General features: G+C 41.4%; 1 protein-coding gene across 7 annotated transcripts in view; it reads left to right on the top strand.

The window, feature by feature from the left end:
* The window catches only part of LOC106898163 (potassium voltage-gated channel subfamily KQT member 1-like), a 534664-nt gene that overhangs the window by 280083 nt on the left and 234197 nt on the right, over positions 1 to 20384 (top strand). For all 7 annotated transcript variants that reach the window (XR_001413887.1, XR_001413886.1, XM_014959270.1 and 4 more), the window contains one exon: positions 16744 to 16819. Coding sequence is in view for 5 of the 7 variants with exons in the window: in XM_014959270.1 (XP_014814756.1) it covers positions 16744 to 16819 (76 nt within the window). In the remaining 2 variants the exon portion in view is untranslated. The remainder of the gene's footprint in view (positions 1 to 16743; positions 16820 to 20384) is intronic.

Genomic DNA, 20384 nt, shown 5'->3' with positions numbered 1-20384 from the left:
CAACACTTACATGACCCAGAGAACAAAGGATTGCCAAGTCAGTCAAAACTAAATTACTCTTGACCTTAAATTAGTCATTTTCATGCTATTAAAACTACAGCTAAATCATTGTTGAGATTATTTTGAGCTTACATTCTTCCATATTTATGCTCACAACCTAGAACTATGCAGATACTTTAAAGTGTATTTAATTATTTTCTGAAAGTTATCAAACAGTTCAGCATAATTCATGGAAGTGTATTAAGTGTGTTTATTTATACATGTATATGTGTGTCTCCAAAATGTCCCGTTTTCTTCTGAATAAAATGAAAATATGTAATATAGATCAGCAAGTTACAGCTGATAAGGTGGAGCGGCAAGAATCCTGTAGGGTGTTGCCAGCTGCCTATTCCTGAGAAGAGAGGGCTCCAGGGAGACCTTATGTTGGCCTTCCAGTACCAGCAGAGGGCCATGAAGATGGTCAGAGGGCTGGAGCGCCTTTCCTGTGAAGACAGGCTGAAAGAGTTGGGGTTGTTCAGCCTGGAGAAGAGAAGACTCTGGAGAGACCTTAGAGCAGCCTTCCAGTATCTGAAGGGAGCTACAGGAGAGCTGGGGAGGGACTTTTTGCAAGGTCACATAGTGACAGGATGAGGGGTAATCATTTCAAACTGAAAGAGGGGGAATTTAGATTAGATACCAGAAAGAAATTCTTTCCTGTGAGGGTGGTGAGACACTGGAACAGGTTGCCCAGAGAAGCTGTTGGATGCCCCATCCCTGGAAGTGTTTAAGGCCAGGCTGGATGGGGCTTGGAGCAACGTGGTCTGGTGGGAGGTGTCCCTGCGAATGACAAGGGGCTTGGAACTTGGTGATCTTTAAGATCCCTTCCAACTCAAACCATTCTGTGATTCTGTAATCTTCCACATTTCTCTGAATATTTTCCCTGCTGTATCCCAGTTTCTTACAGTCTGAATTTGCAAATAATTGTATGCTCACTGTTTTATAAAATTAATAGAATAGAATTAAAATTAATAGAATAGAATTGCATAGGTTGGAAGGGACCTTTCTGATCATCTAGTCCAACCATCAACCTAACACTGCCAAAAAGCGTCACTAAACCAAATCTCTATGTCTACCTGTATCTTAAATACATCCAGGGACAGTGACTCAACCACTTCCCTGGGTAGCCCATTCCAATACTTAATAACCCTTTCCGTGTAAAAATTTTTCCTAATATCCAATCCAAAATTCCCCTCCTGCAACTTGAGGCCATTTCCTCTTGTCCTATCACCTGTGACTTGTGAGAAGAGACCGACCCCAATCTTCCTACAATCTCCTTTCAGGTAGTTGTAGAGAGTGATGAGGTTTCCTCTTGGCCTCCTTTTCTCACAGTTCCCTCACCCACACTTGGTCTGGTGGGAGGTGTCCCTGCGAATGACAAGGGGCTTGGAACTTGGTGATCTTTAAGATCCCTTCCAACTCAAACCATTCTGTGATTCTGTAATCTTCCACATTTCTGTGAATATTTTCCCTGCTGTATCCCAGTATCTTACAGTCTGAATTTGCAAATAATTGTGTGCTCACTGTTTTATAAAATTAATAGAATAGAATTAAAATTAATAGAATAGAATTGCATAGGTTGGAAGGGACCTTTCTGATCATCTAGTCCAACCATCAACCTAACACTGCCAAAAAGCGTCACTAAACCAAATCTCTATGTCTACCTGTATCTTAAATACATCCAGGGACAGTGACTCAACCACTTCCCTGGGTAGCCCATTCCAATACTTAATAACCCTTTCCGTGTAAAAATTTTTCCTAATATCCAATCCAAAATTCCCCTCCTGCAACTTGAGGCCATTTCCTCTTGTCCTATCACCTGTGACTTGTGAGAAGAGACCGACCCCCATCTTCCTACAATCTCCTTTCAGGTAGTTGTAGAGAGTGATGAGGTCTCCTCTCGGCCTCCTTGTCTCACAGTTCCCTCACCGTAGTTGTAGAGAGTGATGAGGTTTCCTCTTGGCCTCCTTTTCTCACAGTTCCCTCACCCACACTTCTCATACAACCTGTGCTCTAGATTCTTCACCATCTTCATTGCTCGTCTTTGGACGTGCACCTGTGCTCTAGATTCTTCACCATCTTCATTGCTCTTCTTTGGACGTGCTTCAATATCTTTCTTGTAGTGAGGGGCCCAAAACTGAACACAGCACTCGAGGTGTGGATCACCAGTGCTGAGTACCAGGGGATGATCACTTCCCGAGGCCCACTCCCCAAGCTGTTCCTGACACAGGCCAGGATGCCGTTGGCCTTCTTGGCCACCTGGGCACACTGCTGGCTCATGTTCAGCCGGCTGCCCACCAACACAATGATGCACTGAAAATATGCAATTCAATGCAGAATATTGCTAATTCTGTCATGAATGGTTTTTAGAGTGAGAACGCGTAGGAGCTAATAACAGAAGTAGCGTAGACATATCCTAATGTATAAATATGGATGGATGCTGATTTTGAAATGCTGTTTTCTAATTTTCCATTAATCTTTGAGAATGCTAAAAATTAGTTTTTTAATCTGTCCTTAGCTCTCTCCAAAGTCTGTGCAAGTTAAGAGGCCTGAGGACTGTATGGTATTGATGTGTACATGGCCACTTTTGGTAGCCAGGGATGGAGTAGACTTTATCATGCTGTGGATCAAACTGAACATCTCCCCTGATGTGCTGGGGAGAAAAGCACTCCCTGTTTGTAACAGAGAAAAAGCTGCTTTAAAGCCTCTGTGCTTGAAATTGTTCATTTCTTTCTTGCATTCTTTATGTGGCAAAATTGTCACATAAAAAAAAAAAAGAAGAAAAAAACACCCTGGTACTTAAGAACTATTTGCCCAGATCTGTTCCCTTGAAGAAAGGTATTTTGCTTCAGATAAGTGGCAGTATCAGGTTAAGTTGCTTATCACTTGTGACACTATATAATTCAGGGAAATATTCAGCTATCATGCAGACTCAACTGGTTCACCAGGTTATTAGACACATGTTATTATTCTACTGAGAATAAAATTTAAAATGTTTTTGTGTATGGTTCTCAATGCATGAGGGTTGAAAATTTGAGAAAGAGAATGATTGAAGTGATGATAATTGAATTTTAAGATGGAGAGGGGAGCTTAATACTTGAAACTAGTGGGCCTTCATGGTTGAGACAGCTGGTAATAGGAGAGATGAACTGTTGTTTTGTTAAATGCAAACATTAGATTGTGTTCAAAAATTGTTCCTGTCTGATTTCTGGTTTGTCAGCATCTGCTTCATGTCATGTGAAGTTAAGTATCTTCGACTCCTGGAGTGTTGTGTAAACGGTTGTTGATTTCTATCTGTTCTGGTTTACACTTCTGCCCTGAGGTTTGCTTTGAGTTTCAGGTTTGGGCAAACTGAAATTGTCAAAGTAAATTCACTTTAAATTGCAGTGTTTCAAGTGGTTTTGCTTCGAATCCATGCCAAACCTCATGTTTTGCATAATTTCTTTTTGCATAATTTTCAAGCAAAAAGATAAATTGTCTCAGGCTCCTCTGGAATGGGGTTGAAGTTTATAGGTTTATGAACTTTTATAAAACTAAGCCTGTAATTCATTACCAAACTGGGTCAATATTGTGAGGACTTGTTGGAGGATGAGAGGATGCTGGGAAATGTTGGAAGAGAAAAAACGCGTCCTTATTTCAGCTTCAAGTGGACATATGGTCATGACCAATTTCATATTTTTGACACTGAAATTTTGGGCTCGAGTACATGAATAATTGAGTTGCTGCCTCCTCTCTTCAGTAAGTTCCTTCAGATCCGGAATAAAGCCAATTGTTCAAGGACAAGAAAAACCTAATTTGAGGCAACATCTGTCTGTCTGTCCCTTGGATAAAAAAATAAATTCCACTTCAGTGGGAGTCTTGATAGCATTGTTCCCAGTTTTTATTTCATTCTTACACAGAAATTCCACGAGGAATTCTCAGACTGTTGTCAGATAACAATCAGTGAAAATGTGTCAAATGAAATGAAGATCCCTTTGGGTTTTGTTTTTTGTTTTTTTTTTTTTGTTTGTTTGAACATATTTCTGTATCTAGATCTTACAAGCAGCCTTAATCATTGCTGACATAATTAATTGCTTGTATTAAGTGTTCTAATTACAGCAATTCAGGTGGTTAGCCACCTAAATGAGTGAATAATTATTTAGAAACATGTTTGATTGCAGTACTGGCATCCTCAAGGGCCAATAAAAAAACCCAAACAAAACAAAACAAAACATAAACCACCCAAAACCTGAAAGCTTGAGATTTTGAAGCACTGATAGGAATAGCTATTATCCTGTTAATTAATTTGCCTTGTGTACTCAATAATATATGGATACCTCTTGCTTCTATCAGATGTTCATTTGTTACTGACTTTCAGTGAGAATAGAGATGATAATTTTTCAAGTGGTAAAAAATTCACAGAATCACAGAGTGATAGGGGTTGGAAGGGACCTCTGAACATCATCTATCCCAACCCCCTGCCAAAGTGGGTTTGCCTAGAGCAGGTTGCAGAGAATGGCGTCCAGGTGGGTTTTGAATGTCTCCAGAAATGGAGATTCCACCACTTCTTTGGGCAACCACCTAAATGAGTGAATAATTATTTAGAAACATGTTTGATTGCAGTACTGGCATCCTCAAGGGCCAATAAAAAAACCCAAACAAAACAAAACAAAACATAAACCACCCAAAACCTGAAAGCTTGAGATTTTGAAGCACTGATAGGAATAGCTATTATCCTGTTAATTAATTTGCCTTGTGTACTCAATAATATATGGATACCTCTTGCTTCTATCAGATGTTCATTTGTTACTGACTTTCAGTGAGAATAGAGATGATAATTTTTCAAGTGGTAAAAAATTCACAGAATCACAGAGTGATAGGGGTTGGAAGGGACCTCTGAACATCATCTATCCCAACCCCCTGCCAAAGTGGGTTTGCCTAGAGCAGGTTGCAGAGAATGGCGTCCAGGTGGGTTTTGAATGTCTCCAGAAATGGAGATTCCACCACTTCTTTGGGCAACCTATTCCAGTGCTTTGCCACCCTCAAAGTAAAGTTCGTCCTCATGTTTAGATGGAGCTTCCTATGTTCAAGTTTGTGCCTGTTACCTGTTGTCCTTTTACTTGGCACCACTGAAAAAAACCTGGCCCCTTCTTCCTGACACCCTCCCTTTAAGTACTTATAGGTGTTGATCAGATCCTTCCTCGGTCTTCTCCAGACTGAAAAAACCAAAGTCCCTCAGTTTTTCCTCATAAGAGAGATGCTCCAGGCCCCTCATCATCTTTGTAGCAGTTCCCTGTCCTTCTGGAACTGGGGAGCCCAGAACTGGTCCCAGTGCTCCAGATGGGGCCTCCCCAGGGCAGAGCAGAGGGGCAGGATGACCTCCCTCCACCTGCTGCTCACACTCTTCCTGATGCCCCCCAGGATGACATTGGCCTTCTTGGCCACAAGCACCCATTGCTGGTTCATGGGCATCCTGTTGTCCACCAGGACTGCCAGGTCTTTTTCCACAGAGCTGCTCTCCAGCAGGTCACCCCCAACCTGTCCTGGTGCAGGGGGTTATTCCTCCCCAGGAGCAGCACCCAACACTTGCCCTTGTTGAACTTCATTAGGTTTCTCTCTGCCCAACCCTCCAGCCTGTCCATGTCTAACTGTTTGGTAGCACAGCCTTCTGGTGTGTCAGTTCTTCAAAATGGAGATTTTCCATGAGAAAACTTGAGGAGGTGGTGGTGGTGTGTATTCATTTGATTTTATAGCAGAAGGAGTTAAACCAAAATTAATTTGATGCAGGCACAGTTCAGAACACTGTGATCAGTGGAAAATTATCAAAGTTAAGTCTGTACCAATATTTGAACTGGATCAGTCAGCACGGTCTGCTGTTTCATGGAATCCACACCTTAGCTGTGCCGTTCTTTAGTAGTATCCTGAAAACCAGTTTACATCTTCTCTAAGGCATGTGGTCTTCATTCTGCACTAGATGATGCCAGGTAGAGTATAAGTTGAAGTCTGAGTTACTAGAAGAAAGGGCGTAAATCAGATAAAATGCATTAATTTTATAAGAGGATGAAATGTTTTCCTTTTTGGAAACATAAATGTGTATTAAAATGGTACAAAATGAAACATATTATCATTTCAGGCTCAAATACTCTTAGAATCTTTTGTTTCATAATGACTTTTAAAATATTTTTCCTGTGAGATAGGATGGAAACAAAGGCAGGAAAATCAGAATTCCCCAGTGCATGAGGACACAGATTTCCTCACTTACTTTGAAAAAAGATTTTTTCCTGTTCTTTAATAGTAAGTCATGAGCAATTGGTATATGATCACTTTCCTTCTGTTCATCAACCGACTGAGCTAGAGGTTTGCCAGAAAAAAAACTGCAGAGGTGGCATCTTTTCCTGAAGGTAAAGAAAAAAAATGCACAATCTTTGAACAGAAAGCAAGTGAAACATCTTGAAATAAGTAGCTCAGCAAAACTTCTGGTTTCAGTGATAGTTTTGCACAAGTGATGCTTGCAACTTTTAGCAAGATGTTTTTTCTGTAGTAGTTGATAAGCACTGCATATTTTCAGTATTAGGAAAGCGAGTCCTGTAAGTTTTTTATGCGTGTTCTTACATGAAATACAAGGTGGAAAAATAATAAGTGTCTGTGGCTACACAAAGTTCCCTGGGAGGTTCTGTGAATATGATCACTATTGTCTGCAAAATAGTTTATGGACACTAAATTTTTTTAAAAAGGAAGATCATGGTTTTTTGTTTTGAAATGCCAGTTCCTCTAATGGCAGTGATAGTCTTTCTTGGCCACATGGGTTTGTAGAAACTGGTGTTGGAGCTCTGAAGTGGGCTGTAACTTGGTGACGGGCGCTCACAAGGCGGTTGTGAGAATACATGTGGTTTTGTCAAGACCTTTGAAAGGCAAATTTGAAGGTGATCAGATAGCAAGTCAAATTTAGAGCTATCTTGAAAGAATCTTTTCTGTTGGTGTAAACTGGTTATTGTGTGCCAAAACTCAGTGTAAGACTTCAGGGGAGGGCAAGGTGATTTTATTTTAGCTTCAGTGATTCACAGTGTCATAATCCCAAAATCACAAATGCCAAGATGTGTGTACCAAGCGGTCTGTCCACCCTGCCTGTATCCCAGCTGCACGTATCCAGGAGGGCTGCTCAGGATGTCTTTAAATTGCGTGGAAGGCCAGGTAATGCTCTAATGCTCTTCCTTGTGTCTGCTGACATCTCAGTATGGCAACCATGGTCCAAGGAACCCTTTTTGCCTTTGGGAGCTGACAACGATCAGAGCCTTTTACCTTTCCGTGCTCTCCCACCTCTGTGAATCATTAGGATTTATTCTCTGTCCTCTGTCTCTTTACCAGGATCTCTTAAGGCTCCAGCCCTGTTCTGTGTTTTCCCACCATCACCTCTTAGCAGCTGAAGTCCTTTTTTTTTCTATCTGGGCAGAGGCAGCTCTCAACTCTGCGCCTTCTTCGTGTTCCTGAATTGGATGTCCTAAAACGCTGTACATAAATGTGCTGTGGCTGTGACGTTGATGGTCTCGGTCCCACAAGCACCTGCCATCCTCACAGGGCTTTTTGTGCTGTTTTTCCTGGTTTGATGCTTCCACACACAGACCTTCCCGTTCGTTCTCCACCTCTGCCAGTCTAAGCATCATTACCCGTCTCTTTAATCACCGATAGCATGACCTAGACCGCGGGCAGGAAAGTAACGCTAAAAATGTTGTAGCATTTCAGTCTCTCCTTGCAATTCCCCAAAGAGCAGTAGTCTCTCTTCCCTACACCAGAGCCTGGTCTCCCTGCCAGGCCAGAGGCAGCGCATCTGGCACCGCTGAAGGTCCTTGGTAGAGAGACAGGGCTGGAAAAGGCTAAAATTGCTGCTACTCCAGTTGGAGAGAGGAGCCTAGAAGCTGAATACTGACAAATTTAAATAAAAAATAAGGCACTTTTTAACAGTATATAAAGGTCTTTATATCAAGGCCAGATGCCTTTCTGGAAAGTTACTTTAGTCCTACACAAGGTTTTTGGCTCAGGGCAAGGGCAGCTGTGTGAAATGCAATCCCCTGCACTGTTGAGCAGGTCACGTTCATGATCTAATGGTCCTGTTTGGCTTCGGATGCTGTGGATGTCTTGAACTGCTGAGTATCTGGTGAACAGGGAGGTAGTTCCCAAAGAGATTGCTCAGGTGTTCAGGAGAGGAGGAGCAGAGGTTGTGAAGGTGGAGAATGAAGAATGCTTTGGAAAACAACCTCTGTTTGGGGGGTAGTGGCATGGCAGTTTACCCCAAGCCTGCAAATCATTTTCCCTCTTTCCATATCATCATTAAAGGGAAAACATGTTGTTACTCCCCCTTTTTTTTTTTTTCCTGCTGAGCTAGTCTATAAATAAAATATGTCTTCATTTGGGACCACTAATTGCCTTAAAATCTTCAGTGAAGTAAGCCTCCTGATACCTCCATGATTTAGGTTTCACACTTACTTTATAGACATATAAACCAGAGCATAGCCAGGTAAAAGATCACACAGAGAGACAGAGGCCAGCTAAATCAATCAATTCAAGAACCCAGGAGTTGTGTTTCCATAGCCCCTGCTGCAACTACTAAATCACAAGAGCTACTAAGGAAAGATCCTGCCAAAAGCCACTGTTTTTTGTTTTTTAAAACCACAAGAAACATTTCGCTCAATTCCACAGGGTCTTTCCATAGTACTTGGTGCAGATTAATTAATTACTTATTTTTTAAAAGAAATGTAAAGCCTTGGGCAGCCCAAAAGCCACTGAAGTTTTAATTCTCAGAACTATTCCCTGACTTGACTGTTATCCAGCTCCTATTCAGGCAAGATAGGAATTAAGATTAATGAACCCAAACAAACCGGTATTTCAGAGAATTGGTCTTTGCCAGGCATTATATTATCATGACAGAAAATCATTGAGGCATAAATACAGCGCTCAGTCACTGGTGTGTATTAACAACACCGCGTTGTTCCCATAAATGCTGAATACAGTGAAGAGGAAAATGAAGTCTTAAAGTTCATTAATTTGGGTTGTGGCGTTTTTTAAAGTGAGCAAACCAGAACCCATCAAATAAGGCTGCTCCGTTCTCGTTCCCCCCGTACCGCCACAAAGGCTGTTTGGATTCCAGAAAGGCATCTCCTCTGCTGGGAGGTTGTTTGACTTGGTGATGGCTGTCTCTCCCGTGCCCGTTACCAGCAGGGCATTCAGTTCTGTTGGCATTTTTTAAAAGGTGAATTGATGAAGACCAAGTCTTAAGGAATGAGATGTGAAAAAAATACCTTTATCTGCTAGGATCAGCGACTGATGTCATACATGGGGTAAAAACGTGTCATTGTCTGTCGGCGTTTGTCCACCTCCCGAGGTTGTGATTGTGGTTGTGGCTTGAGTCTGTTTTCTAAGCAAATGAGAATTGGCATGGAGACAAGAGCATTTCACCTATCCTGGGACCAGAAGTGGTCATGGTACAGTGCTAATGCAGGAAGTTATTGTGGCAATTTCTAGAAGCTGTTTGCTCAGGAAAAAAAAAAAAAAAAAAAAAGGAAAATCTGTCTGTGTTTGTATTTCCACACTGAAAAGACATCCCTATGACATCATCTTGTTTGTTCTGACACTGCAGAAAGAATGGAAGAAATAAAATGGCAGAAAAGAGGCACTTTTATTTTGCTGCCAATAGAATGGAAGAAATAAAATGGCAGAAAAGAGACCAGGCACTTTTATTTTGCTGCCAACGAAACACAGAGGAAAGATGTAACCAAAATATCCAATGGTTACTTTAGTTCTCAGAGACAGTTCAGCAGATGAATTGTTGTTCAAGGGCAGTTGGGCTCCCAGACACAAGAGCATTCCGTAGTAAGCTTAATTACTCATTTTAATTATGCATTTTAATTAGCAAGGGACTAACACAGAGCTTTTCTCCCACTTCTCAATAAACCCACTTTGTAATATTACAGAACAAACTTGTAACTGAAAACTCCAACTGCCTAGGGCTGAGAAAAACAACTCAAAGTTCAAGGGATTTTCTTCCTCATTAAATCACATTTAGTGAGCAGGTTACATCTTCCTCTCATTATTTGCAGGAGCTTTCTACTTTTTTTTAAAATTCTGTTTGTGGACAACATCAAGAAAATGCCCTGCCCTGCCCTTCTTCTTCTCCCAGTGGTATTTGCTCTGCCAATGTATTGTCTTGCCATTTGCTCCCTGTAAACGATATATTAGTTCTTCCTCTTCTAACAGGGTTTCTCCTCAGTGTGTTCTTCTGCCCCAATCCCTAGGAGCACTGCTGTAAGAAATCTGCTGTCTTTCTCGATCCCTTCAGGGAAGGCCAGGTTAGAGGGGCAAGTAGAAGCAGAGGCAATTGCAGTCTGGAATGAATTCGGAGAGGCAGCAGTGTATATGGTGATGGATGGATGGATGGAGAGAGCAAATGCCACAAAATCTTCAGCAAAATAGCCAGCTGCCAAAATACAGCCCTCCATGAACATGTCACTTCTGTGCTCTTTTCTATTTTGCCAGGGACTCTACCTGCTGAGGAGGGATTTGCAGAATCTGCAGCATTCCTTCATAAATTGAGGCTGTCAGCAGAGCTTGATAAAGCCAAATAGGCCTCCAGGCTGCTCTGTTTTGAGAGAAGCCAATCCTAATTTATTTATAGTTTTGTAGCCAAACATGGGCTTGAAAAGAAAAGGTTCAGATAAGGATATGGTTAGAGATGAGGCAGGTTTATGGTACAAATGTGATTAGGAATAAAGGGAAAACTAAAGTTGTGCCAACATTTTCTGAAATGTTCTCTCAGGTTTCAGCGCAAATGGCATCTTATAAAATTTCCATCATGTAAGTTCTGGAAATTCTATAGAAGTATCTGTTCTTCACAAGGCTTTGATGAAACGTTACAAGGCTGGAAATTTCTTCTGTTATATTTATGCTGTACTTCTCTGCTTCTCCTGGCTTAGAGCGAGTTCTGGAATCAGAATCATCACCTGACATTTCCAGGTGTTTGTATGTCAGATTCAAGCTGCAACCTTCTCTTAAGTCATTAAAAAGGCTCAAGGCATTTTGTCTGACTTTGCTTAGCTGAAGGCAATACTAATTTCATTTTCATTTATTAGTAGGAAGATTTATTTTTTTTCATTTGGGCATTGTAACTTCCCTCAGTATTTAAAACACATTATGTAAGCTTCTTTTTTTTATGTTTCTTGTGATGAGAACTGTCTCTCTCCACCACCTCTTTCCATCAACAGAAAGCCCACATAGTGATGTGACTGCATATGGACAAACTGCTGCGCCTGCCTGTAATAAACTCCCTAATTTTATGTCTATGATTTCTGTTTTCCCACCCTTCTTCTCCCTCAACAATTTATGGGTGCATGCTATCCATATGACGGGATAATGACACAGTTTAGCTACATTTGAATATAGGGGATATTCCTCTCTGCTAAATACTGCCCTTCAGTAACAGTGGGAATTTGCAGTTTAATGAAAAGTGTTTTCTCTGAAAGTGAGCAGCCTGTGCTACGTGCATCTGGAGACAAAAAGTACCTTGTGATGCCAGCATTTCATGTTTTGTATTGATTCTGGTAATGTTTCAGTGCAAATAAGTCTTGCTTTATATTGTGCCTAATAAAATATCAGCCCATTTGAGATAGTTGTAGATGAGAAAAATTAAAGTTATAACTAAGAATCAAAGTTCTTTCCCAGAAACAGAGCCGGACAGCGAATACTCTTAATCAAATGTGATGGGAAAACAAAAAGGCAGATGGAGGGCTGAGTTTCTCAAATAACTTCTTTACATTTCACTTGCTGTCACTGACCTAGTCACTGTTTGCGCTGGCTTAGAAACTGATGTCAAGTGAACACCTCCAGAATAGATGATGCTGTGTGTTACTCTGGGCAGGATTTACACTATCCAATGGCCAGTAATGAAATAGAGTTAGTGTGGCTTTATATGTGTTTTCCTGCTAAGCAATCAAAACGTAACAAATGAATGAAGCTCAGCAGTAATCCAAGTACCGTAAGCCTGTATCGTCAAAACAGTTTTGCAAATTGGGCCAGAGAGCTATAATTGACCTTGCTGAAGCAGCTTTTATTTTCCACAGTTCGTGATCAAAGTAGTTAACATGACACTGAATAACTCTTCTAATTCACGACACCTGAATAAACGGCAGGAGAACCAGCCTGGGGTGCACGTTCCACTCTCTGCAGCCGTCCTGCAGCACAGCCTCAGGAAAGTTCTTCCCCGTGTTTCTGCACGGAGGTGAACTCCAATGATTAAAAACTGCTTCTGCACTGAAAGGTGCATCACACGGGTAACAGTCTTGATTGGAGCCTTGAGCTGTGCCTCAGCATGGCCTGGAAGAGTTGTAACTTTGCCTGGGTTTAGGGTCCATTTCCAGATCTGTTTTTCACTTCGAACGTTCCCTGGCTGTTCCAAAGCATATTAAGCTGAGAGTGATCTGTCTCCGTACAAAAGAAGAAGAAAAAGAGTAGGTCTGAACTGGCCAACACAAGCTTTTAACAAACAGAGTGGTATATGAAAATAAAAGAAAAAAAATCCCTGTGGATAGTTCCCAGAGCTGCTTTGGACTTGATCATCTGTCTTTCCTCCTCTAGTTCAATTATTTTCAACTGAAAATGTTTGGCTTCTTTGGCTTAGGCTACTGCCTTTCTGCAGTTTAAAAAAAAAAAATAAAATAAAATAAAAGAAAAAAAAATATAAAAAAAAGAAGAAAAAAAAGAGAAAGTCTTAAATACATCCAAGTGTTTTAAGCTGAAAGTAGTGACTTTTCACCGTGGTCTCTGAGCCGTGAGCAGAGGATCAAACCCAGGGCTGCAGTGCTTCCTTGGCACACAGATGTCCCACCAGGCTCTGCAGCCACCCAAGAACCTGCAGAGGGGAAGGTGGAGGCAGCCAGCAAAGAGGGGCCCCTTTCCCCCGCATCCACAAGAAGAGTTGCTGGAGAGTTACCCAACATGGGCTCAGGGTGGGGACTGCTTGTTAACAGATATATTCCAGGCCCTCCACCCGCTCCTCCTTTTCCCTCTCCCACCCCAGTGATGTGACAGCCCAGGAGTCCATAAGCCAAACTGGGAAAGACTCATGGTAATTAAGGATAGGTTTGACTGCCTTTGAAATTGAGCATTTTGCTGAGCAATCAGTTAACGGGGAGGTAAGGAACACACACTGGTTTGCTAATGGATCCAAGGCTTGGGTCCTCCTTGAAGACATAGTTATAGATGATGTCAGTATCATCTATGTATCCAAGTATACGTTACTTCGGTAGACATTTCATGGTATCCATTATACTTACAGACGTTACAAGCTTCCATTATTAATTTTTTTATGTGGTCATAACTTTCTAAACCTCTGATCACTTCCCTTCAACTGTCATTTTGTTCTCCTTTACAGTCTTTCGGGGAAGGTTTTAATAAAACCTTTTAACCTGTTGTTTAGGTCAGAAGATGGGAAAGCATGTCGTTATCTGTCAATAAAACTCTAATCACATTCTTTTGAGCAAAACATCCACAACAAACAACCCATCCAGTAGTAACACCCCACCTCAGCACAGACCCTCATCCTTACAAGGTCTAGTCTTTATGCTTGGTTTTATGGGTAAAGCTTTTAAACAAGTTAAATATTTTTTTTCAGTGTACTGGAGAGCATCTCCTAGCGTCTGTGTGTGCCACAGCCCTCTGCTGCACAGTGGCAGGAGAGCTTGGCTGGTTTCATAAGGATGGAGGTGTGGTCACCCCCCCACCCACCCATATTCCTACTTAGAGCAAGTGCTTCGGGTCCTGGGGACTTCATTTGGGAGCTAGAGCTTTAAAAGCAGTTGGATCTTAATCTCCGTGGGAGTTAGGCACCATAACAGCTGTGAAGATCTGTCTGTTTCTGTCTTCTGTCAGTAGAAAATGCCATGCAGAAGGAGTGTGCAACTATGGTGTCCACCTCAACCCTCCCTGGAGTTTTGTTTCCTGAGCTGCATATCTCAAAATAGCAAGGAGACTCACTGCAAGCAGTGCTGTGTTTCTGTTGAGCATTGCTAAAGCATGACCTAAAGCATCCTGAGCCATTTGTTCTCTCCTGTTCTATGCTTCTGGCATGTAACAGACTGACACCTTCAAGGCTGAAATGGTTTTGCCCAATCCAAGTTTTTGGGCTAAAATATAAGACTTAGCAGGATAGATATAGTGGGCTAAATACAGGGATAAATGTATTACTGGGCAGTAATAGGTGTAATTATCCATTCTGGACACCAGTGCTAGGAAACTATGAAAATCAGCTAAAAATCTCTGAAAAGGTATAGAATCACAGTCGGCCACACTGTCACAGCCCCCGGCAGGGGGATATCTCTGTTTACTACACAGAGCAGGGAGTTCAACTCGTCCGCCAGTTCATCTCTGTCATCCAGAGCCACTGTGCTCCTTATGGATTTATTGAGGCAATTAAGATAACACATCCACATATCTCAGTCTACGGATTTGCACCTTTTCACGCTGCCTTTTTTTTTTTCTATTAAAGGCAGAATTCACGTGTTTCTGTCCGTCAGTTTAATACTAGTGGCCATTAAATCTGAACAGTAACTTACTCCTTTTTCAAAAGTTGCTCCCATTGAGACCAGTCTGAATTCTGCCAGTTGGAACAGGCCTATATCAAGTGCTTTTGAATTATAGTCGGGTGACTTTCTTTGTTATATATCACAAATAAATAACTTTTCTCTTTCAAAATGAGACCTGCTCAACTCTGCATCATGTTCCAAGAGTCAGCCTCATGGTTTTGAACACTTTAACTTGAAAACACACTAGAAAAAAATGTTTAGCCCTGATTTCTGCTGAAGGAGGGGAATCAGGAGGATATTACTGCCTTGATTTGTTTCCATCTCTGACTTCTTTAAGGTTAGCTATTTGAGACTATTTAAACAATGCAAGAACCATCTAATACGGATTAAGCCCCCCCCCAGAAAACCCCTCTTAACTATATATGAAGTCTCATGTCATTTAGAGCTAGAGGATAATTTCAAGCTTTTATCTTAACTGGTACATGAAGGGGGTAGGCTAAACCCTAAACCTTAAATTGGGGTTCTTTTCTGGTTCTAAACATATACATATATCTATTTTTTGCTTGTACGGGCTGACAAAGATTTCTCTATCAAGTATATATGCCATTTACAAGCAGAATGTTGTCTCCATTCTAGTCACCAGCCGCAGGGGCTCAGCTGGGGTCCCGAGTGTCAAGCTGAGAGCTTTTCTTTCACCATAATAAAGGTCCTGTAGGCTAAACTACTGGTAGGCCACCAGTGACACTTCTGAAATCCCTTTGATGGGCTTACACGAATGCAAGGGTTCGTACTGAGCAATGCTGCCGGTCAAGAACAATGACGGTCCCTGAATTGCGCTCACCCTGCATTGTCTTCTGTGTGTTTGCATGTGTGGGGATGTGCACCAATGTACATGATGCTTGAAGCGTGAGGTTTTATGTAGCATAGTCACCTGGATTTCACGCATATTTGTGCATGTATTTAATATTAAACTGGGACTTGAAATAAAGCAAGAAAAAGCTAATCAAAGCTTATTTTGAAAACCCTGTTCCTATGGCTGCAGTATCTCGCCCAATCAAGAAGCACTATCAAAGAGAAATTATAAAAACGAAAATAGATGCCAGTTCTTAAATACAGTCCCTGTTTGTTAAGCTTCTATTTACTTCACTTTGAAATAATACACTGTAGTCTTTCAACTTTTTAAAGACCATATCTCTAAACCGTGGCATCCAAGTAGGTGGCCTAGCCAGTGCTTCCTTTTCCCCAGCCGGATACACTGGGAAGAGGTGGCATATTGTGTTTTCAGGAGACTTGAGAAATTTGCTGGCAAACTTTCCTAGGGTTATCATCACACGTCAAAGTCGATGTCTGTATAAAACACAGACTTCCTAACAATGTGGCTTCCTTGGAAGGCAAATTTTATTTCCCTCATTTTGAATGAATGAAATGGGGAAGGAGTCAGTTCTTAAATGAAATGATTGTTCTTACAATTACCATGTTTCTGCTGCCTCCCCACTCCTCCAAAATTCACTGTAAATAAGAGGGGGTGGTAATTAATTGCCAGCCAAGTGGCACAACTAGTGTTCTGCAAATATAGTACCCTCTGAGTGAAGTGATATTGCTAAGTTATAATATGTCCAGTTCTGTGTTTGAATACCAATGCAGACAGCCACAGGCACACAGATATGTACGTGCCAAGAGGGTGTGTTGTGTTGATTTTATTTTTTTTTTTAGATGTGGTACTTCAACTTTTCTTTCCTTCCTAGAGAATTCAAAGTACTTTTTAAAGGACTTAATTTCTGTGCGATGGGCAAACACTCAATAAAAGCAAAATAAGGAATGCAGTCATGGTTCTAAAAACATTTCACATTCTTCAAACTGATGCCAGTTGTATGCATTGACAGTAATCCTGTCTAATCCCCTCCACACGTATTATCTTTGTACACCTGCTTTCATTGTCTCACTTATCAGGTTTTTATACTTAGAACCACAATCTACAAGAGAGTAGAGCAGCAGAACAAAATACACATGCACACACAGTGTGTTATGCCACAATTTTGCATTGTAGACATAAACCAGATTTGTAGATTTTGGTGCTTGGAGTTAACATCTTCCATTAAGATATTTTACCTACTCCCCCCCCTTCCCCTTCATGCATGTCTGTGTTTGTCTTTCTTGGCAGATTAACTGAAGCACATCGAACAGCTGTAAAAGTCATCAGGAGAATGCAGTATTTTGTAGCCAGAAGAAAATTTCAGGTAAGCAGCACCATTAAACATAAGTACAATTTGTAGACTTAAGTACATGACATTGAAAGTGCTCTGAGAGTGAACTTGCCTTTGTGCATGTGGTTGTAATAAGTCAAAAGTACTGTTTAGGTTCTCGGCCTCATACTTACTTTATGTGGATTTTTTCATAGCATGAACAAAATTATCAACTATCCATGGTTATAGTACGATATGAAAACCTTCTGAATTTGTGGAGTCAGCATAGTTATTTTTCACTTTTGCTGCATCTGCCTTCTTGTGGTTCTGTTTGTTTTACTCTACTGACCAATATGTGGACTACTTGTGCATCTACTAGAAGAGCTGAACAAAAGACTGTTGAAGAATCTGCTAAAATACTGTTCCAGTCTATACTGATTATCTGACGACTGGTTAGAGAACGTTCAACTAAAGGTGTGCTATGTGTGGCTGATGGATCAATAGGCCTTACTGATGAGTACTATGCTGTGAAAAGTTGTTTTCACGTTTGTGGCCCACATTTCCAAATTTGTTTCGCAGAATGGGACATCATAGAGAGGCCTTATTTTACAAAATTGTGGAGCATCTGCTGTTTGGAAATTTGCTGTCTTTATGAAGTTTTAAGTTAAATTTCTCAATCAGGTTACAAAGTGCTCAAAGTAAACGTGCTGCATTGGAAAAACTGTCTTATTTTGCCTGTTACTAAGGCCCATTATGATAAAACTTGTTTCGAATGTGATTTTGGTATCATCATTCTTGTCACCCATGTGCTGGCAATACCATGGAAATGAATAATTAATTCCTGGCCTGATTTTGAAAGCCCATGTTATTTCCATCTGAAGGTTCATGTTTTTTTGTCCAAGAGGGTCCACTGCAAGTGGACCATAATCCTTTTGAAGGGGTTTTAGAAAGATAAAGCAGGGACCTATATTTCAAGCAAGTTTGATTAGAGCTGAGCACTTAATTGCAAGGGATAGAAACCTGAGATAAGCTCACAGCACTGAGAAGATTCTGATTAGAGCAGATGGAATAGCACATACATTTCCCAAGCTCATGCAGAAATGTATCTTCAGATGACCTTACCCTATGAAAGAAGACTAGGAGAAGTCAGTTTGTTTAACTCAGCAAACAACAGGAAAGCAGGATTATATTGTAAATACGCCAGAGGTAAACACCATGGGAAATTTAAAAAGTTAATTACAAAAGTAGATTAAAGACGCTGTTCCTGGAAAATAAAATCAGTTTATAAATGAGTTAGGGTAAAAATTAGGATATTTCAAACCACCAGACACCTAATGTTCTGGAGCTGTCAGCAAATAGTGGTCATGTCAAACCATAAAAACAACTTGATCAGTATATGGAAAGGATCCTGTGAGTTGGTGTTAATGAAAAGGAAGAAGAAGAAGGAAGTATCTTTTGATTTTTTGTCTTTCTCGGGGCTGTGAAATACAGCTTATAAGACTCCCCATGCTGATTAGGTTTTGGAAGTTCAAAGCTGGGTGGTATCATTTTGAGTTTTTTGTTAGGAGCTCTAAGCACGCTGGAAGGAGAATGCTGAGCACAAATGAGTAAGATTTGGGATTATGGACAGAATGGACAGAAGGAAGGTTAACGAAGTTCTTCAAGTTCTGCATTTACCAAACTTTCCTGGAAGCCCATTATTTCCCTCCTTAAGTTGTACGATTGTGCCAAAGTTTGGCAGGACAAAAAATGCTCAGATCTAAAGCTTTATGGCAGAAGGGGAGAGGAAAATGGTGAAGGTTGGAAGGATACTTTTACTATGCTTTACTCGGAGCTGATGATTTGTTAAAGGGATAACAGATTGAGGACTTCTTTTGAGGGAGAAATTTCATTAGGAATGAGTAGAATTAATTGTGCACGTAGTAGCCCATGGGGGAGAAGGGAGGGAGGTGGGGAAAAATCCCCTGCACATCTAGGCTCTGCGCCATGCATCGTGTTTAAATAGAGAGTGTCCAAAGGAAAGGACAGAGGATTTAGCCAAAATGCTCTCAAAGCACCCCTGCTAGTCAATCTAAAGAGTGATACTGGCACTGTTTCTCTGGGTGAAGACAATGGGTTGCTTTTCTGGCCAGAAATAGTGATGTGTCAGCGTCTGCAAAAAGTGAAGCTGGGGAAGGCAAAAAAAAAAAGAAAAAAAAAAAAGAGATAAACTGAAAGCTGAAACCTCCCTCCCCCGCAACGTGTCTCTTCTCAGAAATGCACACAAACGTACACGCACACTGCCAAAGCCATGAACTCTTCTGAAAGTAATAATGCAGGTAAGTGCTGATGGCTGAGCCCAAGGAAGGCGTTTTATCACGAAGAGCTTTTGCTTCTTCATTCATTCATTTCCCAGGATTTGTTTCCATTCCAGTTCCATGCTTTCATGTGAAATTTCTAGGATCCTGTGGCTGCCTTCCAAGCATGACTCCAGCACATACTGTAGGTGTTCAATGCATGTGTGCAGTGGTGCATGCTAATGGCTCTGGCTGAAGCTGTGGCAGAGTGGAAACAGACAACAAGATGACTAATGAGCTGTTTTCAGTAATTTCCAATTACTAGATTTGCAGTTTACCTTCCTTTTTTTTTTTTTTTCTTCTTTTCTTGAGTCGGAGCCAAAAAGGAGACATCTTGCCCCACATTTCCCGTACGGGTTGGTCTGGCTGTGAAAATATATGCTGACATTTTCAAAAGGACATCATTTGTGTTTGTTCCCTCACACACACTCATGACTTTTTCTTGATAAAATTTCACCACAGTGCACTTTTTATAATCACATCACTTTATGCAAATTCTCTAGACTTGTTTCAACATTCTGGCTTAGTAGTTACAGCAAGAAACGAGAGCTTGGCAGAAGCACCTGGATTCCCATTAGAATGGCAATAAAGCTGGACAGATGGCATTTTTTTTAGTTCTCTTGCATTTTTTATTTGTCTTTTTTATTTATTTGCAGCTTTTTTTTTTCTGACCTCGTAGGTATCATTAAAGACAAAGAAGCACAAAGAAAATCTATATGCAGCAGTCTTCAGACTTACACAAAGCTTCTCTCCTCCCAGTTACTTATGCAAGGACCTGGACAGGCTGGAGAGGTGGGCCCAGGTGAACCTCATGAGGTTCAACAAGAGCAAATGCAAGGTTCTGCACCTGGGCCGGAACAATCCTCGCCACCAATACAAACTAGGGGGTGAGGGATTGGAAAGCAGCCCTGAGGAAAGGGACTTGGGGGTGCTGGTGGACGAGAAGCTGGACATGAGCAGGCAGTGGGCAGCTGCAGCCCAGAAGGCCAATTGCATCCTGGGCTGCATCAAAAGAAGCGTTGCCAGCAGGTCCAGAGAGGGGATTCTGCCACTTTGGTCTGCTCTGGTGAGACCTCACCTGGAGTATTGTGTGCAGGTCTGGAGCCCTCAATATAAGAAGGACATGGACCTGATGGAGAGGGTCCAGAGGAGGGCCACAAGGATGATCAGGGGGATGGAGCACCTCTGCTACAAGGACAGGCTGAGGGAGCTGGGGTTGTTCAGCCTGGAGAAGAGGAGGCTCCGGGGAGACCTAATAGCAGCCTTCCAGTACCTGAAGGGAC

This window comes from Calidris pugnax, unplaced genomic scaffold, assembly GCF_001431845.1.
Source record: "Calidris pugnax isolate Ruff unplaced genomic scaffold, ASM143184v1 scaffold298, whole genome shotgun sequence".
Taxonomy (NCBI): domain Eukaryota; kingdom Metazoa; phylum Chordata; class Aves; order Charadriiformes; family Scolopacidae; genus Calidris; species Calidris pugnax.
The sequence above is the reverse complement of the archived record's forward strand: the minus strand, read 5'-3'. Positions and strand labels throughout refer to the sequence as shown.